This window comes from Vipera berus (assembly GCF_964194415.1).
Source record: "Vipera berus genome assembly, chromosome: 8".
In the NCBI taxonomy this organism is placed as follows: domain Eukaryota; kingdom Metazoa; phylum Chordata; class Lepidosauria; order Squamata; family Viperidae; genus Vipera; species Vipera berus.
In genome coordinates, this window is record NC_138211.1 from 2005738 (window position 1) to 2033108 (window position 27371).

Sequence of the window (27371 nt, forward strand, 5' to 3'; positions counted from 1 at the left end):
CCTGGAGAGAGAGAGGCAAGGAAGGGCTGGATTCCCGATCCATCTATAGATCTTTCCCCTCTGCAGATGAAGACCCAGATACGATACGGAAAGCAAAATAGAAACTCTTGGAGGACAAGAGAGACAGCTGCTCTTCTCCTCTCCAAAGAAAGACCACGCCTGCCTGCGAGGCAATCTCAGTCCTCATCACCTCCCCACCCCCCGGCTTGGGGTCCCACACTCTCATAGGTCATGTGAGTTTTGTTCAGCAGCAGTCCAGCAGGAAGAGCACCCCAATGTGTCACCATCTGAAACCTCCCACCGGGGAGGGTGTGAGCGGGAAGGAATGTGCAACCTCCAGAGCATATAAGAGCTTGGCTGGTGGCCCGCCTGCCAGAGATCTCCAGTGCAGACCAGGTGAATCCCAGAGGAACAGAGGAGGAAAAAGAAGAAGACCTGGAAGATGGCTTGGCTCAAGCTCACCATGCCGCTCTTCCTCCTGGGGGCCCTGATGGTTTCGCCGGCTTACTTCCAACAGCCCCCTTGTGAGGTGATCAGGAAGACGGTGCCACGAGGCTCCTTCCGGCTGGACGTGGAGCCTGGCACTTATGCCCCTAATGACATCTATACAGGTATGTGGATATTCACGACTTGCCTGGAGGATGCTCTACCTGTCTTGGCTTTGTTCTCGGGTGCGCAAAAGTTCTCCCGCCACATTTCAGCTCCCTGGATTAATATTTACCTTCTGGTTCCAGCAACTGCCCAGAGAATGAATAGAAGAATCGTTCCGGTTTTTTTTAAAAAAAAAGAATCTTTCCAGAATTTAGGGTGCCCCAGGTGGAGTTTGAGGCATGCAGTGACTCGACAACAGAGGGGAAGGAAATCACAAGGTGTCTTCCCAAAGGCATTGCCATTAATAGAATAATAGATTTAGAGGGGGCCTTGGAGGTCTACTAGCCCAACCCCCTCCTCATGCAGGAGACCCCCGCCTTACCATTCCAGACAAAGGGCTGGCCAATCTTTTCTTAAAAGCTGCCGGGGATGGAGCACCCACAACTTCTGGAGGCCAGCTGTTCCACTGGTTAGTTGTTCTAACTGTCAGGAACATTAAATGGGGAATAGGAGAGGATCGCTCTTAGCAATGGCTCTCCAACAATGTTATTTGTAAATGGAGAAAATACAGGTGACCGACATTGCCGGTTTCTGGAGGTAAAGAAGAACAGCACCTGGTCTAGCAAGGTCTCTAGGTTTTCCTTGGCAAAAAAAAATAATCACTGGAGAGGCCAATTCAATGTTGTATCAATTCCAAGGCAACTTTCTCCTTCAGAAGAGAGCGGTAACATAGGGATAATAATGGGAGGAAGGTTTCCGAATCATCGAGGCAGATGGGCTGGCTTATACCCCTTTTGCAGGACTGAACACCGAGGCCGGCTACAAAACATTCAGCCTGTTCTGGGTTCACATGGGTGTTTTCCCCATTTCGCAACTCGCTCTTTAATGTTTTTCGCAACTCGCTCTTTAATGTCAGCCGCATTCAGTCGAAACGCAACCGGGATGGGCCCCACCTGGTGAGTCAGAGGCAGCCCACAGACAGCAACGCTGGGAATCCAAGCCCAGGTTGGGTTCTTTAGAGGCCTGGAATTTTCCTCCGGCATCTCAGCCTCCTCTCCCCCCCACACACGCACACCAAGGCGCATTTGCTTCTCCCCCCAAATAAACATCCCTTCTGTTTCCTCCTTTCCTTGGCAGTATCGATCACTGGGGCAGAGAAGGCCTCTTCGGTGATCTTACAAATTGTGGCTCCAGAGCACAACGATGGGGGGCTGTGGGAAGAGGAGAACTTGCTGGTCCGCTGCAGCCCCTACGAGAGCGTCCTGCAGAAAAACGTCTCGGGGTCCGGCGTCCGGGTACGCTGGATTTCCTCCAGCAACCTCAACGTTGGGTCGGCAGAAATAAGGTGAGGTCCCCCGGATGGATGGCGAGGAGAGGAATCCCTCCAGGCAGCTGGCAACGTAGGCTTCAGCCCCTCAGCTGCTCTGCCTTTAAAAGAGTCGGGATTCACACAAATGCAGGCACACAGACACACGCACACAATTATTATTGTTTTTATCTGTGCCATAATCCTGTGAGGAAAGTTTGACTGAAAGATGGAAATCCCAAGGGTCAACGTTAAAACACGGAGACCGATTTTTCATCCCCAAGTGCTAAGTAATAAAACTTCCACCTAGCAGGGAAGTATATCTTACAAGAGCAGAAGCTGAAGACAGATACTTCAGACTCTTCAGACTTTTCTTCAAAGCTTCACAGGGCTGGCCATTTTGGTCATCAGCATCGCAAATAATCTACCTGGTGTTTTCCATCCAGATCCCTAGTAGGGATGGTGAACCCTTCCTTCCTTCCTTCCTTCCTTCCTTCCTTCCTTCCTTCCTTCCTTCCTTCCTTCCTTCCCCTCCTCCTCTTCCTCATTCCTATATCTCTCCTTCCTTCCATCTACCCACCCACCCACCCATCCATCCATCCAAGACCAGCTTATACCACCTGCCAGCTATGGAATTATTTCATTTTTCTCATGATCAATCAGCATCTCTATGCAGTGGCTCTGATCACCAGGAAATGTCTTGTATGAATCCTACAAATAGCCAAACATTGATTAGGATCAAGCTTGCTCTCCTAAACCATTTTGCCACATTCTGGTACCATGATCGGAAGCACAGATTGGAAATTGAAATTAAACAGGGCTTCTTGCTTGCTTAAATTCTCTGCAAAAAGAAATAAGGATTGACTTTCTACAGATCCAGCTTCTCTCCTTTTTCTCAATCATGTCCTTTTCTGCCTGTCTGTTTCCAAACAGAGCCTTTGTCACCTTTGCCAATGGAACCACCCTGATGCAGACCAGGACCCTGGAAAAAGGTAATTTCAGCAAGTTCCTGGGAAAAACGGCTTGGGGAAAATGTGGATATTTGCAATGACGGTTTGGTTTGGGGGCGATTCAAAGCACTGAGCAAAGCTAGAATGAAATTCAGCGGCAGCAGGCCATCCAGGACGCCAGTTGTGAGCCGCATCCTGCCTCAAACTCTAGAGAGGTCAGGAGAGTAGACAAAATTTGTGCTGTGTGGCTGTCCTTCCCCAAGAAAGTTGGTGAGACAGGTGCATTTTTAGGGGACCATCAAAACAGTCAAGGTGGCTGGAGCAATTGTGCAACGGAAGCTCCAGAGCACCTAAAAACCAGGTAGAGCTTCCATCTCACCTCAACCTGCCATCCCTCGTGAAGCGCTGGGAGGTTTCTAAAGATGTTTGGGTTGGCATCACAGGAACTACCGTAGGCCTCCCCGTTTCTCCACCGGCAAAAGGACTCGGCTAATCCTTCTTCCATTTTTCCTTCCAGAGGTGGTCAGCTCAATGTCCTCCTCCGTCTCCCGGCCAACCAGCAGCACCCACAAGCCAACTCTGCTGAGCAACCCTTCTGATGGCCACCGCCACCTCAACGCCACCACATTCCACCATAACGTGGCATCTTCCCACCAATCCACCAAAGGTCCCCACAGTTCAGTCTCTGGGACCCAGGCCAGCTCGCTCCTTCTCGCCATCCTGCAGCTTCTTTCCGTCTCTCTGGGATACAAGCTCCTAGCCTAAGCTCCGCCCCAGGTATTAGGAGCACCCTTCCGTTCTTGCCTACAACCAGAATTTGAGAACTGATGGACTGGTTTTCTTGGGAACCAAATCTCTCTCCTGCAAAATCCCCTTCCTTTCCTATCCCCCTCCCAATCTTGAACTCGGCGGCTGATTCCAGAACCGTTTCAGCATCTGTCCTGCCTCAATCCAAAGAGAAATCGTCCCACAGTAGAGTAATTAGGGGGGAAATCCAGCCTCAGTTGCGGTGGTCCTCTCTATGACTTCAAGACATAGCAATAAACTAAAAGGTCAACCAATTGCTGCCCCAATTCAGCTACCTGAGGCGGACTGTCAATTTACCTAACAGTAAGACCGTTCTGGGTCCAAAAGTGCTAAGATGCAACTGTTATTTTAAATGGATATTACTAACATCTAGGCAAAAATACTCTTTAAAAAGTAGACACCCCCCCCCCAAGAGCTTCCTCTTGCAAAGAGTGTTTCCACTCTCCATAGCAAGAAGAATTCCAGGGTTTGATGTGGGGGCCACACGAGGGCACCGAAGCCCAGATAATCAGATTAAATGGGTGAAATCACTGTCACAAACTGGAATTGACATTATTCTCCCAAAGTGCTGCAAAGCTGCTGACCAAAGCATTCGTAACGGGCCAATCTGACCGCACAACCGCCCAAAAGCTTCTCCAGAATGGCTGTGCTTGACTGCCAACCGAAATACAGATTTGAAAAGTTCTCAGGCTAAATTGCCTCTTTTCATCTGTGGTCTGACCAACCATCTGGACTGCAGAGCGTTCACAACTGCGAGACTGGAAAGATTCCCTTTTTTTACACCTTCTGCTATTTAAATCCCCTGCTGGTAAGGTATTCTCCTGTGTTAAAAAGAAAAAAAAGTCTTTCCTTTTCTCCAAAAATAACTTGGGAGCTGCTGCTGCTACTATTACTACTATGTGTCCGAAGAACTAACTGCCTTGAGAAAAATTAAATTTGGAGGCAGTAAGAAGAAACGGAAAAGAAGAAAGATTTCGGAAAAATCAAAGTCCGAATTTTTAGTAGGGAGATGTTGGACTTCCAAAAGTTCTCTGTGTTTACTGATTTTTTTTTCCCTGTACATACTGTATCTTTGGGAAACGTATTTTGAAACTCCACTGTGCTTTCAAAAGCCAATAAAAATATATTCATAGGATCCGGTGCGACTGTGGTGTCTTGTGGTGGGGAAGTGATGGTATGACCACTTTCAGTCTGTAAGCCAGAGTTTCTCAGCTGTGGCAACTCAAAGATGTGTGGACTTCAACTGCCAGAATTCCCCAGGCAGCATTGGAGACAGATGGTTAGCCAGAACTTGGGGCCTTTTCTAGCTGAGCGTTGGGTCCTTCTAAGCTTAAGTTCTCATCTCATCCACAATCCGGTGCAATGTTTCTCAACTTTGCAACTCTTAAGATGTGTGGACTTCAACTCCCAGAATTCCCCAGCAAGCACGGCTGGCTGGGGAATTCTGGGAGTTGAAATCCACAGAGTTTACAATAGCTAAGGTTGGAAAACCCTGACCTAGGCCTTGTTCCAACCTGAAGATCTCCGACTGTGTTGGCCTACATGAGCCATCCTCTGATTTAGGAAAATTGTAACCCAAACATGCATACCTGGAGAACACACCTGGTTCCAAAAGTCCGACCAAACCAGTTGGTTAGAAAAGTCTGATTTCACCCACCTTGTAAATTTCTCGAGGTCATGGGGAAAAAAACAACAATCAGAACTACCAGATTCCACACACCCCCATTTGAGTCATGTCTCCATTCAAATGCACAGAAATGGCCCTTCAATGGCTTCTCTCCCCCTGAGGCTGCTCCCTGCTTTTTTGCTAATGACTCTGCAAGCCAGTTTCAGCCAGAACACCCAGCCTGGCCCACCCACTCATTGTTGACATGCATCTAATCTTGCTGAATAACAACCGCATTTTATTGCCCGGCAGAACACGGGATCCATTTTAATGAAGGCTTCCATGCCGCAACGACCTGTTGGATGCAAATTAACCCCAAATGCCCTTGCTTTCATTTCAGCAGCTCATCAATGAACAGGCAGCCCCTGGTTCTGCTCCAGAACACAAAGGGGCTTTTCTGCTTCTCTAAGTGAACCCTGGTATAGTTCATTTTAATTATCCCACTCTGTGTCCCTACAATATACTGTGCAATGACTGCAACAGCCACTACGGAGAACAGGGGTAGGCAACCTTGGCTCTTTTATGACTCGTGGACTTCAACTCCCAGAATTCCTGAGCCGGCTGGCTCGGGAATTCTGGGAGTTGAAGTCCATGAGTCATAAAAGAGCCAAGGTTGCCTACCCCTGATGTAGAACAAACAGGCAGAAAACTAGCAGAACGCACCCATGAACGCCAACTACCAGTCAGAAGACATGATGAAAAGGCTTTAATTTCACAACCTCTGGACACACTTAATCATAGTTTTGACCATGGGTAACTAGGACCATCCCTAGACGAAACCAAGTCCAAAACCGCTGGGGAATTTCTAAAAGCCTAGCACTCTGACCGTTTAGCCATCCATAGACATATAAACATAAACAATATCAATATATACCATGCAAAAGAGACACTCAACAAGCCAAAAAGGGAACAAAAAGACCAAGGCATCTGTCCACCAGCAATCAACACCCTAGATGAACATAGATTAACTCCAAGATTAACATCAGACCAACCATCAAATAACCAATTCCCCAGTCAAGAAGCTGCCAAACAAGTCAACAGTAAACAGCCCGGCCAAATAACCTGTCACCCAGCCATCAGTGACAGGACAAACCACTAGAATATAAGTGCAAATCCTCCCCACTTCTAGGACTGATGATGTTACCTAGTTGGGTAGCGAAACATCTGCAGCAAAACCACCAAGCTCAGACAGCACCGAGGACCCCTAATTCTCCCGTCCTGTGCATTGTTTTCTTTGAAGCAACTGCCTTGATTTGGACAGCACCAGCATTGAAACCAGCATGCTTTAGATCAGGGCTTCTCAAAGTTGGCCACTTTTAGAGGTCCCAGAATTCCCCAGCTTTTGCAAATGACAAGCCACTTCCTTTGTAGCAACTGATGTACTTGGCTGCACATTGAAGTTAATCTTTAAGTGGTTCCAAAGCCTCTTTCCAGACTAAGGGACTCCCACCTTTGACCATCTCCTGCCACAAAGCCTAACAATAACCCCTTCCCACAAACGGTCAATCACCTCACCCACACATTTGTCCAATCAAGTTTTTAAAACTTTTAATAAAACTTTAAGTAAACAAAGACTTCGGGATTCCGAGAGTCTTTGAATGAAATGAGAAACGTTTTCTCTTTTTTGCTCCTAGTCTAATTTTGAAATTGTTCACTGGCTCAGATTTGTCTTTGTTCCTTTTTGACGGTTGTCGAAGGTCCACTCTGCAAAACATTGATAAGGTTTGCAAATAGGCTGAAAAATACACTTGGAAACAACAAAGGTAGAGTTTAGAGGAGATGCTTGATGGTTGGCTTCTAATTTTCGTAGAAACCTTTAGAGTGGCCAAGTCTGAAAAACACTGTGCTAGAGCTTATTTCCCATAATCCTTCAATCCCCTTTGGCCATGCGGGCTGGGGAATTCTGGGAAATGCCTTTCAACATGCCAGAAAGACTCCTGATTGGACCAGGCTGTTTTGTTCTAAACTGGGTGAAAAGCAAGTCAGACGCATCTCATTGGGGAGCCAAATTTACTCCTTCCGCTGAAAGATCCCTGCCAGAACAGCAGCAGCTGACTTGCCCCATAATATCATTTCATTTTGTCTGAAACACCCGTGTTTAATTTGGGAGGCCTTCGCTGTAGTCAGCTGGCTCCAATTAGTCACCCGCCAGTGAACTGAACATAAACAATGGTGGATTTTTCAAGCACCCCAGCATGAAGAACCCAAATGTGCAGCAGCCAAGATAACAAAACAGGAGCGTGCCTGTTTTTCCTGCCATGTTTTGTCGTTGGCACTTTGCTAGATAAATGTCTGCAGGCGCTAGAATTGAAGAAGCCACTTTTCAAAATCGCAATGAAACTGACACTAACCCCAGAAGAAACACCTGGTCCCAAAGAAAGCCTGCAAAGGACATCAGTGGTGAGGTTTGCACCAGCCTGCCCTTCTTTTCACTGCAGTTTTAGGATCCTGCGTTAGCGCTAATGCTGCTCCTTTCCTCCCCAGCTCTTCTCTTTTCCCCCCCTGATTTATATTTCTCCGTGTGTGAGCTCTCGTGAATGGGACTTTTTCCCAGAAAGCAAGACATAAATGTTTAAATCCTTCCTTTTCTATTTATAACATTCAGGCATGAATTATGGAAAGCCCTAAGAGGGCTGAGTTCTCAGCTTGGGGCACACAACAAGAATGGAGGCACCGAATCCAGTTAGCCAGGGGGGTTGTGTATCTGAGACGGCAAAGAGTGCCTAAAGGGCAGAGAAGGCAAGAACCTGGAAGGGTTTGCCAGATGACTCAGAGATGGCTTCTCCAGGTGGGTCATCCCACCTCCTGCTTGGCTTCACATGGTTGGTGAGTGGTTTGGCCCTTCCAGACTCCTCTGCCCCCTCGTCCTTCAAGATCTGCTGCCAATCCAGATCTTGCCGAGTGCAAAGCAGAAGCACCACCCCCACCACCCCCCATTCTGGAAAGAAACATTACCAACCAGTCTTCATGAAGCAAACCATCCTAGTCTGGGTGCATCAGCTCAAGGGTGGGCAGACCCAGGAGGGCTCTTGTAAAAGAAGGGGTGGCTGCTTCCCGCCGCTTGACATCAAGGGGACACAATTCCAGCAACTTCCTTTGGAGCAGAATTTGGGGAGGGGAGATGATGAGGCCAACAGCAGTTCAGAGAGGCAACGGTGTGGATGGAGGTCTTGTCGATGTGGTGGAGTCTGTGGGAGAAGGCGCATCGGTCTTTCTGCTTTAAGCATGGCTGCATTTGCACAACATGCCGGGATCCGCCTCCAGAATAAACTCAATTTCTCAGTGGGCCCACAAATGAACTGCATGCTTAATGACACAAAAGAAATGACAAGAAGCAAGGTTAACAACAACCAATTAGTCTTTGTACACACCGTCCCTTCAAGGGAATTGGCTTATTGATTTGTTTTCTCTTAAGGAGAAGATGGACAGTAAGCTCCCATTGGTTTACCCAAGCAAGAGAAGGTGCTGGTGAACACAAGCTGAGTTTAAGCCGCATCCACATTAGTTGTGGTTCTATTGTGTGTGGCCCACCCCGGCTTTCTGCTCACAGACCAAAATCAGAGATGGTATGTTTGAAGCTCAAAGTTCCAACGAAGTGAGCAATTTCAGTTTTTGAGCAGAATAATGTCTAGAAGAGTTTCGGGAATGAAGCAACGTGGACAAGGAAGGAGTAAGTCATAAGTCCTAAGAAAGGGGAAAGAATGAGAAAGAAAGTCAAAATAGCCCCGCCTTGATTTCATTTAGTCGTAGGTGACGCAGAGAGAAACTTCAGCAGGCTACCAAGGTTAGGCCATCCCTTCAAACCAGGAAAGGCCAAGGAACCGGCAGAGCAAGGATTCAGGAATCTGTGCTATACTGGGGCAAGGAAGCATAGCTGAGTTTTGAACACCTAGCCAAGTTTCTCTTGGCCTCATTTATATACAACTGAATCGAGGCAGGGTTATGAGGAGTTTCTTTCTCCCGCATCTCACGTTTGTGAGCTCTTGTCCCAATTTTGGTCACCACAATATAAAAAAGAGGTTGAGACTCTAGAAAAAGCGCAGAGAAGAACAAGAAGAATGATTAGGGGCTGGAGGCTAAAACATGCAAAGAAGAGTTGCAGGAATCGGCTTTATCTAGTCTAGTGAAAAGAAGGACTAAGGCTGACATGATAGCAGTGTTCCGATATCTCAGGGGCTACCACTAAGAAGGTAGAGTCACCCTATTCTCCAAAGCACCGGAAGGCAGGACAAGAAGCAACGGATGGAAACTAATCAAGGAGAGAAGCAACCTGGAATTAAGGAGAAGTTTCCTGACAGTGAGGATAATTAATCAGTGGGACTGCTTGCCTTCAGAAGTTGTGGGTGCTCCATCACCGAAGATTTTTAGGAGATTGGATAAGCATTTGTCTGAAATAGTATAGGATTTCCTGCCTGACCAGGAGGTTGGACTAGAACACAGGTCTGCAACCCGCGGCTCCAGAGCCACATGCGGCTCTTTCAGCCGTCTCCTGCGGCTCCCAGTCCTCTGCCATGTGCAGTGCAAAAACAAAAAAAAGTGAGACTAAAAAAGTTCAACCAATTAATTCAAATATGCAGGGTAGGTGCATATCTCACCTTGTCTCCACTCTTCAATCAAACCCTGTTCTGCACATGCGTGCATGTACGCACATGCGCACACATTTTTTGCGGCTCCCAGTTTTTCCTTTTGTAAGGGAACCGGTTCCGAGTGGCTCTTTCACTGTTTCAGGTTGCTGACCCCTGGACTAGAAGATCTCCAAGGTCCCTTCTGACTCTGTTATTCTATGTTCTATATTCTAATTCTCCCTCTACTGATTCCCTCCATCCTTTCCTGTCTCCAAAGTCAGCTCAACACGGGACCTGTAATCATGTCAAGATACACAGGGATTCTCCCAGCTTTTTGTTGTTGTTTTTTTGTAACTGCTCCTTGTAGTTCTGCAGAGATGCCTCCTTCAAAGCGGCCCCATGGTAGGCAGGGGTTGTGCAGGCTCAACGGCGATGCCCGCCCCCTCCCCCAATCTGCAAGGCATGCATTCAAGCAAGGCTCATCTCCACCACTGCAAGTTTGTGCTAATATAAAATTCACTGCTGCCAGATGGAAATGGGGAGGGGGTTCGTTGCTGCTTTTTAATCCAGAGGAAACTGCTCGATTTCAGGCATGGCTGGGTGAAGATCCCCACTCCTTCGAGCCAAAGGAGTAAATGAATGAACGAATTTCCCTCCAGAGATTCCGCCTCTTTCTCACAACAGGGAGTGTGACCAGAAAGGTAAACAGCTAAGCCGTATTGCAAAATCTAGGTCAACACCAACACACACAGCGCCCCTAGACTGACTAGATCCCGGGGATTGCCAGCTGCCAATTCTCCTCCTTTGCTGTTTCTCCTCCTTGCTCAATTCCCTCTCTCGTGTTGCTCAAACGCTGCTTCAAAGGCACCCTCCCTCCACTGCTCATCCTCCCATCATGAAGATCTCTCTCTCTCTCTCTCTTTTCTTTCTCTCCCCCCACCCCCCCCCCCAGCAATCACTCCTAACCCAAGAAACACACATCGCTGGATTCAGCTGGCTTGCAATACGCTCCCTAGCTGGGAAGAAGAAATGGGGACTCTCACGAGTTGGCCTTCAGCCAAGCTCAAAAGTCTAGTAGTTTCACCTGAGCGTTTATATTCTGGGTGTGCATCCACAAAATGACTGTAGACACTATATAGTCTTTAATCAACGGGGGGTTTAGGTCCTGTTTCCAAGTGTTTGGGCAAATGGTGCCTTCAGTTTTAACTTCAACTTGGAATTGAGGGGGACTGTCGCCTCTGATGGTCGGGAGATCTTCATCCAGGACTTGGAGTGGGACTAGTCTGGTTGCCCAGCATGTCCTTCTTTCTCCATGAGCACCGTGGGCTCTTCTGCTTTTCCAAGCATTTGACTTTCCTTGGTAGGCAAGACAGAGCTCTCTATCCGCCCTTCTATTTTTTATCTGGTGTCTACATGGGAAGGGTCTATGAACGACACCTGGATGCCCATGTTCCACCCCAACCCAGTCTCTCTACTGGGAGGGATTTTTATAGGCAGATTTTGGAGGCCCGATTAGGACCAACTTGAAACAGGGATGGAAAGTTATTGTGTTCCCAGCTAGGAGGTTTTGCAGTAAATTAAAAAAAACAAAAACCAGAAACACTTAAAATTAAACAATGAGAATTCAAAAGCCACAAAGCAATCTACTTTTTAAAAAGTATTCACCTATAGGACTTTAAAAAAAAAGCTGAATACCCAGAGCTGAGTAAGAACTTATGAGGGGCAACCAAAATGCTTCATCGCATTTGAGAGAGCAGAGATTTTAAAAAGAGGTTTTTAACCATCCTGCTGTCCAATACTGCACAATCCACCATATCCTCGGCCGCATAAATCTTATTAGCACTCATGACATTTCTTGTATTCTAAATAATTTTCTCTGATGGGCAGCCATATAAATATGATTAATAAATAAAGTTCAAATTGTAACAAGGGCAGGGAAAAAAACAACCCCAGTGAAATTCTTGTGGAAAGTCCCTGGAACAGATCAATGGGTATTTTGTAAGATTCTACGTTCTCTGGCCAAAGAAGACCCAATCGTCGGATCCTGGCCATTTGCAGAATCATTATTCCCAATTATTCTACAGACCTCCCTTTCCAGTTCTAGTCCCTGATGGTTTTGATATCTGCCTTCCTTGGTTCCTTAAAAATGCAAACGCATCTGTGTCATTTATTTCCCAGTCTCCTTTGGCTACTCTCTAAAGACCTTTGTTCTCTGTGGAGAAAGGAGAGGTAAAGGTGAGCTCCCGGCAAGCTTAAATCGGTCATCTCCCACCTGGAACTCTTCTCAGATTCTAGTCCTCCAGCTGATGTTGAAGATGGTTATCATGGTTAGCATTATGAATTCCTCTCCTCGGAAAACTGGCTGAGATGGAAAAGATAGAAACCGCAATGTGGTGAGGAACTCCCCAACTGATGACCGCACAAAAGGTCAACATGTTGTTGTGAGTGTGATGGTCTTGATGGGCCTCCACGGGCACCCTTGAGCCCAAAGAGGTCCTCCCTGAAACGTTCAAGAGCCACCTGCTCCCTGCTTGCAACCCAGACAGAAAACAGGGAGGTGATGGGGCCAAAAGGCTGGTCACAATTTTGCTTCCTTCTCCTAAAGTGCTCCGAGCTGTGGGGTGGTTCCCAGGCTGGATTTGATGTGTCCCCCAAAGCCCACCCATCCTCAACTCACATTTCAGTCCTGCCCCAAAGGAGAGCCTGTTCTGAGCAGGGACCCCTGTCGTCGGCATATCGCTAGCCAGGACCAGGCAGCCCTACCACACCAGAACGGCTGATGATCACTGTTCTCGTAAGTCACCCAGGGATTCTGAAACAGCATTGGACTTTATATGTATGAATATATATTTATGAAATAAAATGAAAATATAGGGAAACAGGGCAGGAAAAACAGGGAAAGAAGTGTGGGGGAAAGGGGGGGAGGAGAAAAGAAAGCATTAACTTCCAACTCTTTTCAGTGCAGTAGAATAAAAGCAGTCAAATTATCACTTTGACTGTTTACTTCCGCATACTTACTATAGACCACTAGCTATCCCTGTAACAACAATCTAATCAGCAAATCCCAAAGTCATAATTGCATTTTTTTCCCCTGCCTCCATCATGAAGTCCAGAAGGAGATCCCACGCAGATACAAAGCTGGACATGTCCTTTTCTTTGATTACAGCAATTCACTTGCCCATCTCTGCTGATTCCTTCAGATTTTCCATCCATTTGTCCTTTGTCGGACTGAAGGCGTTCTGAATGAGAGATTCTGGTCTTCCCAGGACCGCAAAGACCTTCGCAAGGCCAACCCTGATCAAAAGGAGACGAAGTTCAAGAAAGTGGGGGGGAGTTCCCCCCCCCTTTCTGATGACACAGTTTATTTTTCCAAGTGATCATTATGCCATAAGTGTAAAAATGCCCGTTTGACTGCAGCAAACCTACGTTTTTCAACAGAAGTGGGGGCTGAGATTGTCCTTTGTAAAAAAAACATGTGGCTGTGCTTCCAGGTTGGTCACAAAGCTGGGAACCAAGGGGTGCATGAGTGGGACTTGAGGACATCTTGTGCACCATGAACGCCAAATAGGCTTCACATTGAGAGAAGGAGGAAATATTCGGGAGATTGTTTGGGGAGGTCTCGGAAACGAGCTACCAAGTCTGTGCTTGACCCTGTAGACCAGGCATGACAAATTGCCAGCCCACAGGCCAGAGGCATCACGCCGAAACTACGCCCACCCCATTGCCGGCAATGGGGAAAAAGTCGTGTGATGTCACAAGTTTGACATGCCTGCTGTACACTATCCACATGTTCTTGTCTGGCCAACAATGATCCAGAGCTTCAGCACAGACAGAATGAACTTTGCCATGCCTGAGGAAAAGACAACCTAAGGGACTCTCAACCTGTCACCATAGGCAAAACTGAAACTTCAAGGCGCATTATTTCCATCTCCAACACCTTGGTGTCCCCAATCTGTTGCTTGAGGAAACTGCACAATGGTAGGACCGGTCCAGTTCTCTTCCAGCCGTGGTGGGCCCAAGAGTTAGAATGCAGTATTGCAGGCTAATTCTGCTTACTGCCAGGAGTTCGATCCTGACCGGCTCCAGGTTGAGTCAGCCTTTCATCCTTCCGAGATTGGTAAAATTGTTGGGAGCAATATGGTGGCTCTATAAACCAGCCAGAGAGTGCTGTGAAGCATGATGAAATGGTACATAAGTCTGAGTGCTACTGTTATCGCTACCGATTCCTTTCAGGTTTAAAGGATACTCTCTGTCACTTCTTCTAGGCCATTTTGCTAACAATACCACAAGAAACCCTTAGACTAAAGGAGAATGGTTTTTCCAACTCAAAACTAGCTTGGATCTAATTGAGCAGTCTCTTTGAACTAACTAGGTTCCTCCGTGCATTTCCTGCAGCTGGTAGCACCTGGCATTCTTCACCAGATGAAGCTTTCTCCAGAGAGATTACGGACTGGGATTCTTTCCAAGTCCAATACTGGGTGCCTGAGATATGGACAAACTATTCATCTGAGTGAGAAATGTTGAAGAGTAGTTTTCCTCCCTCCAAGTTTGAAAAGGAACACTCAGTTGGTTTTCCTATGTTCTTGTTGCCTAGGAAACTGCAAAACACTATTAAGAATTTTGCATAGCCTAACCCTTTCCTCACTACAGAAAATAAATCCACATATACTGATCTAATGTAAAGCTGATTTTATAAACTCTCCATACAAAGCAATGAAGACCTGTTGAGAATAATAAAAAAACCCTCATCCAATGTCCCATCTAAACATTCATATTCATCTGTTGGTATTACTAGCATAATAAACGTCTTCTTTGTGCACAAGTACACGTTCAGAATACTCCGACGGCACCAAGATGCGTGATCCTATTTGAGAAGGAAGCCCTTTACTTCATCCAGAAACCCAAGCACCGTCTCCTTTCCCAAACATTTCAGCCTAAAGTTGAGCCAAGCAGGGCATCTCAAACGCTTCACGGTGAACCAAGCCTGTTATGCAACGGGAATTCAGCCAAACTCGCCTTGCCTTTGGTGAGCCTTAGCTAATTCCCAAATTTAAGATAAGTATTGTATCTCGCTTAGCGGTCAGAGATAAGGAGATAGGCTGAATTAACTCCTGGGTGTGGGGAAGGCATAAGGAGGGGGTCACGCTCCTTAGACCGGTTCTTTTTGCATTCAGATGTGGTCACATGAGGGCTGGTGGGGTTATTTAACCAGCCCCTGGGCAGAGCTTCTCCTACAAACTGGGCTCCTGCAAGGAATATGGAGGACAAGATCATTTTCCTATCTCGCACTACAACTTTTGCAGCCGCCCACAAACTGAACAGGTAAGGGTTGCTGAGAGACCCACACAGGGTGTGGGGAAGGGGAATCTGAACCTTGAGAAGATAGTAGGTAGGCTACTTTGGGCTTGGTTGCTCAGCCACAGTCCGAACTGGCCAACGCTGGACCTGGGTGAAGAGCCACTGCAGGGATGAAAGGCAAACCTCAACCAACCTTGTATCAAAGGGCAACTAATGAGAACATAGAAGAGTTAGGGTCTTCTTCTCCAACCCTCTGCCCGCGGCAGGAGATCCTATACCGTTTATGTGTAAATATCTCCTTCACACACTTCAGAGACGTGCTGCACGTGCCCGTTCACTCCATAAAAGCTAAAGGGCTTTACAACCCATGCTTCCCCTTGCCTTTCTCCCCCACTTCCTGCCAGGGCTACCGTACATCTATGGATGTGCGGTAGCCCTGGAAATATAATTGGCTGGCAGGGAGGAGAGGTGGAATTTCAGATAATTCAGCCAATTATGTTTCCAGAAACTGACGATCTCCAGTACTTAAAAGGTATGCAGGCTTGGCTTTGGGATCAGCTGCTAGGATGAGATCCCTCCCTGCAAAAATACCTTCTCTCTCTCTACTGAAACATGGTTATTCTTTTCTCCTCCACCCGACTGTCTTTCAGCAAACATCTGAGCAAAGATGAAAACAGGATCACCTTTGGAAAATGCAATCACAGCCACGGACACAACTATAAAGGTGCTGGGTGTGGTTGAGGACCAGGGCAGAGGACAGCTTGGCTTTGGGGGGGGGGGGGGAATGAATCCCTGAATCCGTTTCCCTGGCGGGGAGGAGACAGTCAGGCTTGGAAAGGTGGCCATTCCTTGGTTAATCTCTTGCTATCACCTGTTTCTTCAACCTTTGCTTCCACCTTGAGGGAGAGAAGCGGGATTGCAGCTAATGACTTAACTGTACTTTCTCTTCTCTTCCTTCTCGGCCACACAGTGACGGTCACTATACGTGGGAAGGTGAGTTAACATCTTTATATTTCTCCACCCTGTGGGAATGCAAGGCTTAAGAACGGGGAGCTGGGCAAGGCTCCATTTCATCGGTTTGGCTCCGGTGTCTTTTGGATCAGCCCTTTTTCCAAGTCTGTTCTCATTTGTATGTCTCAGATTAGAATTTCCACCACTTCATTCAGTTTTCCAGTTTCAGCTTTTGGGCCATCGGAAATCTCGCCCCCTCCCCCCAATGCTGAGCACCGAGGAAGTTTTCATTATTATTATTTTTTCTAAAACCCAGCATCCAGTGGTCCGTGGCAGCGGCCTACAGTATAGGGGTTCTGCCATGCCCTCTCTTCTGGATGCTCCTGGGGTGGCATAGAAAAAAACATAGAGTCAGAGGGGACCTTGGAGGTCTTCTAGTCCATCCCCTTGCTCGAGCAGGAGAGTCAGTATCATTTCAGACAAATGGCCGTCCAGCCTCTTTTTGAAAGCCTTCAGGTGATGGAGCAACCACCCCTTCTTAAGGCAAGCTATTCCATTTGTTGACTGCTCTCACCGTTAAGGAAATTTCTCCTTAGTTCTAGGTTGCTTTTCTCCTTGGTTAGTTTCCAAACACCGTTTATTGTGTTTTGGTGTTATGAAAAATAGTTTGATCCCGTTTTTGTAGGAGCCTCTCGAATACTGGAACAGTGCTATCATGTCCCTCCATGTCCTTCTTTTCACTAGATTAGACGCACACAATTCCTGTACGTTTTAGCCTCCAGGCCCCCCCCCTCGTCATTTTTACTGCTCTTCTCTGGCCCTGAGAAACCTTTTGCAATAACTCAAATGTTTCTACCGTATGTTTTTTGTTAGCCAACTAGTTATTCCACTTGCGTCATCATCATCACAGCAGAGGAAGCATGTCTGAAGGATTGAAGGGGTTCCTCTACTTTTTCATTAGAGGAAGAAAAAAAAAGCTATCCCAAGTGGGAGAAAGGAACTTCCCCCCCCCCCCATATAAGTGAGGACCTGACAGGCGCCACCGAGCTGAAGATGCACAAGGAAGGCGGGAATAAAAAGGAAAGAGAGTTAGACGTCTATGGAGATTTTCAGTCATCCAGGTTACAGTTATCCCACAGATGCTTTTTCAAGAGGCAACGGGACACTCGTGGAAAGACATCTTTGGGAAAGAGAGTTAGGGAGAAGGCAGGGCCAGCCGCGTGGCTGGGATGCAGTCCCCGTGTGGCGGCTCCAGCCTCTCAAAGAGGCTAGCCTCCCTGCATGTGGTGCGGTTCCTGTAGAGTTGGCTGTTGTGCATTTTGGTTTCCCCGTGTGTCTTTTTCTCTCTGTTAAAAGGAAAAAACTTTCCCCTGCAGATCGACCCCATCAGTGGCATGCTCATGAACATTTACAAACTAAATGAATACATGGAGGTACTTTATTTGCGTCTCGCATTTATTATTTTTACAAATATGTCAGCGAATATATCCAATCCAGCTCCCTCCTCCTGTTTTTCCCCACAACAGCCCTGTGAGGTAAGTTGGGCTGAAAGAGAGGGACTGGCCCCAAAGTCAGCCAGCCGGCTTTCAGGGCTTGGGCAGGACTTGAACTCATGATCGCCCGCTTTCATACCTGGTGCTTTAAACCCTACACTAAAAAGGTTCTAGGGGGGAATAAAACCTGCCAGCCTGCTTCTGTGGAAAGCATTTGCTAAGGGGGGAAAGGAGGGGAAGGGGCCCGATTCACCTGGGTTGCAGGAGCATCCACTTCATTTCCTGGGAAAAACATGGCTTAAAAAAGAGTTGGCTTTTTGGAAATCAATGGGCAAAACATGAATCCGACAGCCAGGGTTTTGTTTTTCTCCTGTCCCCATCCACGGATAGTCCTCGACTTACAAAAGGTCATTTAGTGGCCGTTCAAAGTTACAAGAGCACTAAAAAAGTGACTTAGGACCAATTTTCACAGTTACAACTTTTGCAGCATCCCCATGATCATGTGAACAAAATCCAGACGCTGGGTAACTGGTTCGTATTTACGACGGTCACAGTGAGGCAAGGTCACGTGATCCCCTTTAGCGACCTTCTGACAAGCAAAGTCAATGGGCGAGCCAGATTCACATAACAACCAGGTTACTAACTTACCACCTGCAGGGATTCAGCTTAACACCTGTGGCAAGGAAAGTCATAAAATGGGGCAAAACTCATTTAACAAAGGTCTCAACAAGAGAAATGTTGGGCTCCACTGTGGTTGAGGACTACCTGTGTTAATGTTCTGGGCCTAATATATTTATTTTTAATCTCAGGGGTATCCTTTTCAGTCCCCAATGCCTCTGAATATAGAACATTTCCATCTTGGGGAAAACAGAACGTCACCTGTTTATGCTTCTGTCCTCAGATGGCCATCACTGAGCCTCTTGATCACAAGAACCTGGACGAGGACGTGGATTACTTTGCCAACGTTACAAGGTAGGAGCTGGAGCTCAGGAAACGGAACAGGTGCCACCCACTCACGTGTCCGCGGGGGGCCATCTTTGGGAACGACGGAGCTGATCTCCGTGGCCAAACAGCAACAGGAGGGACATCGAGCAAACCGAGAGTTAAAAGCGCTTCTCCAGAATAGCTTCTGACCTCCCTTTTCTCCTCGATCCTTCTGCTCCTCCACAGCTCAACAGAGAATTTAGCCATGTACATCTGGAACAACCTGGAAAAAATCCTTCCCGCGGGTTGCCTCTACAAAGTGAAGATCTACGAGTCGGACAGAAACTTTGTTGTTTTTAAGGGCAACTAAAAGCCCCTCTCGCGAATGAAAGTCGGGCAGCACAGGTGAGAATTCCTTCCAGGGCTGTTTCTAAATTGGTTGGTGCTCTCCGAGCCTGGTGGCTTTCTTGCAGATGTTTCATTACCTGACTAAGTAGCATCATGCGTGCAAGGCAGTGTGGAGTTTGCTCCATTTATATACAGTAACTTACCCTGCCAGTTTGGGTAGGTGTTTGGTTTTCTCCTGGGTAGTTACGGTATCCTTCTGTTTGTCTGGAGTCAATCTCCGCTTATCTAGGAGTCAGTTGCTGGATATGATGTGACCTTGTATATAGGACTTGTATATAGCCAGCCGTACCAACAGGCTGAAAAATAGCTTTTATCCGTGGGCTGTTAGGCTTTTAAATGGGACATAATCTTATGCAGAATTGACTTGGGAGGCAGGTGTGTGGTGTAGTGGGTTCATATGGTGTGGTGGGATGGAGGGTTTGTTGTCACTGTGTGTTGGGGGGAGAGAGCACAGGGGGAGGCTCAGCTAATCTCAATGTACACATGTTGTACTTTGACAATAAAGGTTTATTATTTATTTATTCCTTCTCAGCTTTTTCACTGTCTGTTTTGAATGGGGTGTAAATGTGCTTTATCTCTAGGTGTCTATTAGTGACTGATCAAGGCTTTTCTGTCTGACAGTCTGGCAACCCCGAGAAGACCCCGCCAAGGTTAGCCTCAACTGCTGCAAGGAACTACAATAGCTGCTTTTGCTAAGGCGCATCTGTAGATATGCGTCTCATGCTCGATGGCTGGGTGCCGAGCATTTGGACCTAGCAGGCTACAAAGCATGGGGCGAGGGGAAGTGAAATGTCCCTCATCTTTGGAAGGTTCTGAAAGGAATCTTCTTTTAAGATGCCTGTCCCGCACATTTAACTGGGCAGTCTTATAATGCCAGGATTATTAGCATAATAGCTTGATGGGCCAGAGGATTTTTTTGCTCAGTGTTATTGAATAAACAAAACTGAACACCAACCATTTAAAGGGCAATGAAGCTTGAATTCCAAAGAAGCTGGGCAGTCAGTCAGTCAATTAGAACAGAGCTGGAAGGGACCTTGGAGGTCTTCTAGTCCAACCCCCTGCTCAAGCAGGAGATCCTATACCATTCCAGACAGGTGGCTGTCCAATCTCTTCTTAAAAACCTCCAGGGATGAAGCACCCACAATTTCTAAAGCCAAGTCTTTCCACTGGTTAATTGTCCTCTGTTAGGAAGTTTCTCCTTAATTGTTTCTCTCCTTGACTAGTTTCCATCCTTTGTTTCTTGTCTTGCCTTCTGGTGCTTTGGAAAATAAGATGACCCCTATTCTTTGTGGAAGCCCCTCAAATATTGAAATATTGCTATCATGTCAGTGCTAGTCCCTTCTTTTCTCTAGACTAGGCAGGAAGGGGGGAGACTATTGGGCTTAATGCCAAAAGACCACTTCCCCAGCATTTCTGCAGGTTCATTCCCATAATGCATTGCTTAGCCACATAGCTCTGCCTTATTATGCACAGAGCCATGCTCACACATACACACCCCATGTACTGCCTTCATTTTCATGTTGATAACCATTGCCCAATGCTAGGGGACTGACCAGCTCCTTCTTTGTACCATGCTAATTGAGATTTTGTTCCATCTCAGCCTAAATGGAAAGAAGTGTGTGGGGGGTTGTTCCCTTGTAAAGCATACACAATAAAATTATTTTACTGAAATATATCAGGAAAGATATATTTCAGTTTGGAGGAGATGGATAAATTATATTCAGAACAAATATGGCACTAAAAAGTTCCATTTAGCTTATGAGTAGATTTTAGTGGGATATTGTTATTGGCACGTTGTTTGTAGTTATATTAAAGGGGTGTTAAAGCACATTATGAATTTGGTTAATTGTATATGATGCATAATTTTTAGTTAGACTATGATTATTGTAACTATAATCCTGTATTTAGCTCTGGGAAGTGGGGGGGGAAGTGGGCGGGTTTGGGGTGGGAGGGATTTGGGGATATATTGTAAAATTTTGTTTTTGTAAAACTCTTTAATAAAAATAAAATAAAATAAAATAAAATTATTTTACAAAGCGAATTGCTCATCTTCCCATAAAACAACATTCTAACAATTTCCTAGTTTGCAATATGACTCATCTTCTTGGGCCAGATCCTCTTGGTGAGGAAAATTATTCCCTCAGCCCCACAAAAGCAGCTTGGGCAGAAGGACAACCACAGTTTATCTCAAGACTGGTCTGAGGCCATCCATAACAGAGACAGGACTGGACTTCTGCATGCAATGCTGCTTGACCACTCAAAGAATCCCTCTAGCTGCCAAGTGTAATAGGAGAGAATGATCCTCCGTGATGCTTTTTGAGGAAGGTGTGGCAGCGAGAACACGGGTACCTGCACAGTGCATGAGTTTAGACCAGGGGTGGCTCAGGAATTCTGGGAGTTGAAGTCCACAAGTCCTAAAAGAGCCAAGGTTCCCCACCCCTGGCTTAGACTCTCCTAAGTCTCACATCGAGAACCCCACAGAGAATGCTTAGGGTCCTGTCGGACTCCCAGATCAAGACAGACAGGCTGGGACTGGCCAACCCACCAGATACTGTGGTAGTAGACGAGGGCCAGAAGACAGCGGGGGTGATAGATGCTGTGGTGCCAACTGACAGCAACATAAGGAAGGAGGAGGATGAGAAGCTGGAGAAGTACCACAGCCTGAAGGAGGAACCAGAGAAAAAGCCAAAACGGTCCCAGCGATAACAGCAGCACTTGGGGCTAAAAGTCCTAAGTTCATGTTTTAACACTTAAAACAGAATGTTTCACAATGGAGCAATACGTGCACAATAAGGACAATCCCCCCGGCCTTTGGTGGAGCAGTGGGCTAATGCCTCCTTAAGTAACACCAGCTGCCTGCAATTAGTGCAGGTTCGAGTCCCACCAGGCTCAAGGTTGACTCAGCCTTCCATCCTTCCCAGGTAGGTAAAATGAGGACCCAGATTGTTGGGGGCAATTAAGCTGACTTTGTAATAATGCCACTTGGGGGGGGGGCGAAAGCCCTAATAAGCAGGCATATACATAGAATGAAGGCTATTGCTAAGCTTGTAAGCCGCCCTGAGTCTTCGGAGAAGGGCGGGATATAAATGGGATTTAAAAAAAAATAAAAAAAATATTGGCTAATGGAATGAAGGGTGTTGAGGAAGACTAACCTAAAATCCTGGATGTCACCTGGATGTAAGAAAACAGTTCAAAATTCAGTTGTAAATACAGCATTTAATGACAGTTGACCACAGGCAATTAAACCTCAGTGGGCATCACATTCATCCATGATGTTTGTACGACACTTGATTAGGCAGAGTTTATATATTCAATAATACTGTAAGGCTGTGTGAGGCTTCAGACGTGGGTCGCGTCAGGTCGAGGGTGACTCATTGCATCCCCTTCCTCCCCAAATCAATCGGAACCTGGCTAGTACATTGATGAGAGACTGCCAGGAAATCCCAGGATTGTTGGCTAAATTAGAAGTAAAAAATAAAAAACCATCCAGAAGGCAAGGGCAGACATCTTTGTACTGCTTCCAAAAAAAAAAATCACACAGTGGAGAATGTCCTTTTTGAAAATGCGGTAAAATCACTGCCACACAAGCAGACCAGCCCAAGATGAAACTGAAAAAAGACTTGCTGAGGGATGTTTACTGAGTTTGTGGGAGCTTTCTAGCTAACATTCTTGCGTAAAACATGACCCTGGTGTTGGGAAAGATGGAAGGCAAAAAAGGAGGGGACGACAGAGCATGAAATGGGTAGATAATGTCACTGAGACAATGAACATGAATTTGGGCAAATTCCAGGAGACAGTGGAGGAAGGGGGGAGGGGCGGCGTGCTGTGGTCCCTGGGGTCACAAAGAGTCGGACACGACTTAGCAACTGAACAGCCATAACTTGCATAAGAGTACGGGAATGAGCTTAATTATAGCAATTGGCTTAATTATGCCGTAAATTCACTCCCCAGCCTCTCCAGTTTCTTTTTTTAAAAAAAAGATAGTTCGGGAAAGGGAAATAAGCTGCTTGGGACCAGGAAAACTCCCTACTGTATTCAAATAAGCCCTGGGATTTACACTGATCATCGTGGAAAAAGCAGTGACTTTCTCTCGAAACAGGAACAAACAGTAACGAACAAAGAATTGCTATCTTTCTTACTCGGATCAAACTGAATGCTTGCGCAGCAGGAAAGCTTGACACCACTTGAAAAAGCATCTTTGGGATAACTATAACCTGGATGACTTCGTATCTACTCACTGATGTGATTCTTTAACAAAGAGGTCAGCATCTACATTAGCAACTGCAGTAATGCGCTGGTGGATGGATGGATGGATGGTTGACAAGACTGATTGACTGAGTTGTTCACAGACAACAGCGGCACAAACGGCACAATCACAAGTATCTCACTTCTTGGAAGCAGCTCCTTCTCCCTTGTAAACCACGATGTTCTTCTCTGTTTCATACACTTTGACTTTATAAAGGGTCCCAGCAGGAAGGCACTTCTGGAGATTGTCCCAAATGAACACAGCAACATTTTCAGTGGTACTGGGGGGGGGGGGAGAAACCTGAGAATTAGTTACGCTGCTTTGCTAGTGTTATTTTTATCTCCTGCTCTGTGGCTGCACCAGAGGAAAAACCTGCTTCTGCTATGGTGTTTCCTTTCACAGATTCCTGCATAGGGACAGTGTTGAGGTTGCTTGTTTGTGCTGGCCTGGAATTCTAACTTCCAGCCACAAAACTACTTAAAGACTATCAGGTTGGGATTGTCTGGACCAGTAGAACGAAAGACAGTCATTCTTGATTTCCCCAACAGTCCAGGACGTCCATTTTGAAAAACCAAGTTTCTAGACCTCTTTGCCACTGGCAAATCTCCTGAGCAAGCAAGCAGTCCTTCCAGGAAAAAAATTAGAGCAATCCTTTACATGCTTTTTCCTCCTGCTGTAACATTAAATTTCCCTGAACAATTTAGGCAATTCAGAGTCCTGTAAGAAAGAAAAACTCAAAAGCACTCTCACACCCCAGGTTCAGGATTAGAAAACAGGCCTGCACAGGGCCCAGAATAGAGTCACCCTACCTGACAACATCTGCAAAGTAGGGGACATCTTTATCCAGATTCTTGTGATCAAGAGGTTCCATTATGGCTTCCTACAAGGCAGAGATATTAGGCATTTAGGCCCATGAAAGACGCTCCGAAATTAATCAGACTCGTTGGGAGACTGCCTCACGCGGCTAAGTGGCAGATAAATATTCAATGGCATGAGTCAAGAGCTCCGCCGCCATTTTTGCAAAGAAATGAAATAAACCTGTCTTCTTCTTCTCTTTAATGTTTTCTACTTGGGTAAAAATTCCTCCTCTCCACCCAGCGGTGAGATCTTAGGAGACAAGAAAATGCTCTACTCTATCCCTTGCTTTCATTTGGAAGGCTACAGCATTCCTTTGCTTCTTATCCTCCACCCACACATAGGGAGAAGCTAAAGTTATCAAACTGCACACAGCACTTCCTGGTGTGCCTCGATTCCCACAGTGGATCCCAGACTGCCTTGTCACGGCCTATGAAGTCCATGTGCATGGCTCGTCTCTGTTGGCAACCTCTGGGATGAAATGAGCTTCTTTACCTCTATGTAGGCATTGAGATCCGTAAGGTTGATCACCATCCCTGTAAGAGGATTGATCTAGAAAGGAAATACAAAGAGTGGGTATAATAGATATAATTTGTAATATTTATGTTGTTATTTCTAAAACCTTTTTGCTGTTTAATAGAGGAAAGATAAGGGTCTAGAGATGGAAACTGGAATGAGATATGGAATAAAGAGGTTGTGGGCTGTATTTTAAAAGCTAGTGTTAAGTTGTTAATATTAATTATACTTGCTGGAGGCAAAGGGGCTGATTTGCTTTTTTATTTGTTTGTTTTTTAATCCCATTTATATCCCGCCCTTCTCCGAAGACTCAGGGCGGCTTACAATCTAAGCACAAGTCAATGTGCTTAGTTTTCTTATTCTGCACTTTAATTAAAAAAATGTATTTCTTTCTTTCTATAAACATATACATTTCACTTGCACAACACAATCTTTAATAAGCTTATTGGAAAAAATAGAAAGAAAATACAAATGTTTAGAATCTGAAAACATTTCGCTTACCTCTCCTTGCACAGTTACTTCCACTAGAAGAAATGAAAAGGAGCAAGAACGGAAGATCAGATTGTGATGTTGATTGCACTTAGCAAAGGAGATAAATATATTAACAATACACCACATGGATAACTTCCGCCAGGAGTTTAAGAAAGCTTCCTGGTTTCCATTGTATTTCATCCTCATTAATACAAATCTGAAAACGAATACAGGAAGTCCTTGCTTCCTGATGCTAAGTGACACAGTTTTAGTGTGTCACATGATTTTGCCAAGTTATGCAGCAATTGCAGCACTCGTTTGCCATTGTTAGGTGGGATCCCACACAGACACATCATCCTGAGGTTACATGATCAACATTTGCAATCTATGCCGGCTTCCCCATTGACTTTGCTTGTCATAAGTTGGCACTGAACGTTGCCGATCACAATCATGTAAATGCAGGACGCTGCAACATCTTAATTGCAAACTGTTCACAAAGCACCTAAACTGCAATCATACGACCACAAGGATGTTGCAATGTCTGCAACTACAAGGATCAGTCGTAAGTCTACAGGATCCAGTCTAAGTTCATTACTGGGACCAAAGGTTTAGTCTTCCAGGCTTTTGGGCTCATGATGGAGCCCACTATAAGGGAACTTCTCTTTCTCCAGAATATCTCCTTTTTATCACTATGGTAATTTCGAATGGCCATTGAATCAGTGGTCAATCAACTAGCTAGCCAACGTAACAAAACTGTTAAGGTAACACTTTTACTTGGAATTAATTGGTAATGCTTATACGTCGCGCTATGCAGTTTGTAACCAACAGTGTTTTGAAAACAATTTATGCTATATAGTGGCTTTTGCGAGTGTGCAAAATGTATAATTGTGCACACTCATGCACACATCAAGTCTGTCCCAGGAGTGTAATTTTCACAGGTTGAAGGACCCTGGGCAGGTGAGCTTTCATCCCAAAGGCTCATCACTCTGTGAATGATGGGGCATCAGGTTCCCTTCCTCCTCTCGGCTTCTCCTGGTTTCAGAGACGGATGCCATCCCTTCTCACCTTTATAGTTGTGGCCGTGGCCATTGGGGTTGTTACATTTTCCAAAAAGCTTCCGGTTTTCTTCATCGCTCAGCGACGGGCTGCAGAGAAGGCAGAAGAGGAGATTCTTCTTAAAATTGTCGTCTTAACAATAAAGGCAGCGCTAGGAGTCGCGTTGGGTGCAACTGTCTGAAGCACCTTGAAGAGGGTGGACACCCTCCCCGGCTTCCCTGGCCGGCCCACCAGCTTTCGCCAACTAGACCGGCTGGGCTTCATCAGCCGGGACCCCCAACCCAGAGGGCCAAGAAGGTGGAGAGGAAGCCAGGCTGGCTTCGCAGAGGCAGGACCAGATCCCTACCGCAGGGAGATCCCAAGGCAGGAGAAGGAGGGATCTCCTGAATGGGGGGCAGCCTGCCTCTTGGAGGGGGGCATCCCTGGGACTGGGGAGGGGGGTCCAGCCCCAGGTAGGCCAACCCTTGTCCTGGAATGCTCAGAGGGACCCTGTCCCGGCAGGGGGGTAGACTAGATAACCCCCAAGGTCCCTTCCAACCTTCCAATTCCGTAAAGAAATCTGGACCGGGTGTAGCACTGCGTCCCGGGCCCTTCCAGCCTCCTCTCCCCCAAACGTTGGGCCTGCGGGGGTCTGGGAGGGGTGGGGGGGTGGGGGGGGTCCGGTGCTTGGTGGGCAGCGCCGCTCCTGCCTTGAAAGGGTGCAAAGGGCTGAGCTGGGTCGCCGGGGGGGGGGCGCTCAATTCTTCAAAGTCATGCCTAAGAACAGCCCCCCCACACACACTTCGGGGGGCACCGTGCCCGTTTTGCTATTTGCGCCCCCCACACACACGCACACACACACACACCGCAGAGGCAGAGCCGGGAGCGCGCTTCCTCCTCCGGCCGGAGGCGCCCGGCGCTCTGCACGCGCCCAGGAACCCTTTCTTCCCGCCCCGCCCCCGCCCCCCCCCGTCACCTGTGCAGCCGGTGGGAGGCGCTGAAGGCCGCGCGGCGCGAGACCCGGGCCCGGCGGCCAGGCAGCAGCGCCATGGCAACGGCTCCGCTCGGGTGCCACCGCGCGTGCGCGGGGCGGGAGGGAGGAGCGAGATGCCCCGGAGCCTCGGCCCCGCCCCTCTGCCCGGGTTTGGGAAAGGGCGGGGCCGAGCGCTGGCAGGAGCCGGGAGGGGGGGAGTCGGGGGAGGAGCCGGCGTGGCTGCTCCGTCCTTGGGCTGTTGCAGCGAGCCTTTAGCCCCCCCCCCGCAGCATCTCGCCAGCCCTGGCAGAGACCC

General features: G+C 47.0%; 3 protein-coding genes across 7 annotated transcripts; 2 read left to right on the top strand and 1 right to left on the bottom strand.

The window, feature by feature from the left end:
• Positions 1-422: 422 nt before the first annotated feature.
• Positions 423-3612, top strand: LOC308671736 (uncharacterized protein; the record flags this gene model as incomplete). Its single annotated transcript, XM_081334158.1, has 4 exons — positions 423-611; positions 1729-1936; positions 2831-2889; positions 3365-3612. Exons 1-4 carry the CDS (start codon positions 443-445, stop codon positions 3610-3612), a joined length of 684 nt encoding a protein of 227 aa, XP_081190284.1. The 5' UTR covers positions 423-442.
• Positions 1824-27163, bottom strand: PTS (6-pyruvoyltetrahydropterin synthase). 5 transcript variants are annotated; one of them, XM_081334161.1, is made up of 7 exons: positions 27059-27163; positions 26113-26192; positions 25078-25100; positions 24556-24612; positions 24015-24085; positions 8280-8626; positions 1824-2019 (listed from the first exon to the last, which is right to left on the bottom strand). In XM_081334161.1, exons 1-6 carry the CDS (start codon positions 27130-27132, stop codon positions 8317-8319), a joined length of 615 nt encoding a protein of 204 aa, XP_081190287.1. In that variant the 5' UTR covers positions 27133-27163; the 3' UTR covers positions 1824-2019; positions 8280-8316. The 5 variants fall into 5 exon arrangements, with proteins under 5 accessions (XP_081190287.1, XP_081190285.1, XP_081190286.1 ...); XM_081334159.1 differs by lacking the exon at positions 1824-2019 and adding an exon at positions 6854-7024; XM_081334160.1 differs by lacking the exon at positions 1824-2019 and adding an exon at positions 6979-7024 and having other exon boundaries at positions 8276-8626.
• LOC308671431 (6-pyruvoyl tetrahydrobiopterin synthase-like) lies at positions 15143-19354 on the top strand (the record flags this gene model as incomplete). The annotated part of the gene is made up of 6 exons (XM_081333606.1): positions 15143-15207; positions 15834-15907; positions 16154-16176; positions 17511-17567; positions 18529-18599; positions 18798-19354. 6 exons carry the CDS (start codon positions 15143-15145, stop codon positions 18919-18921), a joined length of 414 nt encoding a protein of 137 aa, XP_081189732.1. The 3' UTR covers positions 18922-19354.
• Positions 27164-27371: the final 208 nt, after the last annotated feature.

What these genes read in the sequence shown, in the direction of transcription:
- PTS (XM_081334161.1), bottom strand. Translation starts at nt 27,132, where the DNA reads ATGGCGCTGCTGCCTGGCCGCCGGGCCCGGGTCTCGCGCCGCGCGGCC. An exon ending in CCACGGCCACAACTATAAAG is followed by an intron (nt 25,101 to 26,112) that starts GTGAGAAGGGAT and finishes CATTTCTTCTAG; the next exon opens with TGGAAGTAACTGTGCAAGGA. An exon ending in TACTTTGCAGATGTTGTCAG is followed by an intron (nt 8,627 to 24,014) that starts GTAGGGTGACTC and finishes TGTGTCATTAAG; the next exon opens with CATGCAGTTCATTTGTGGGC.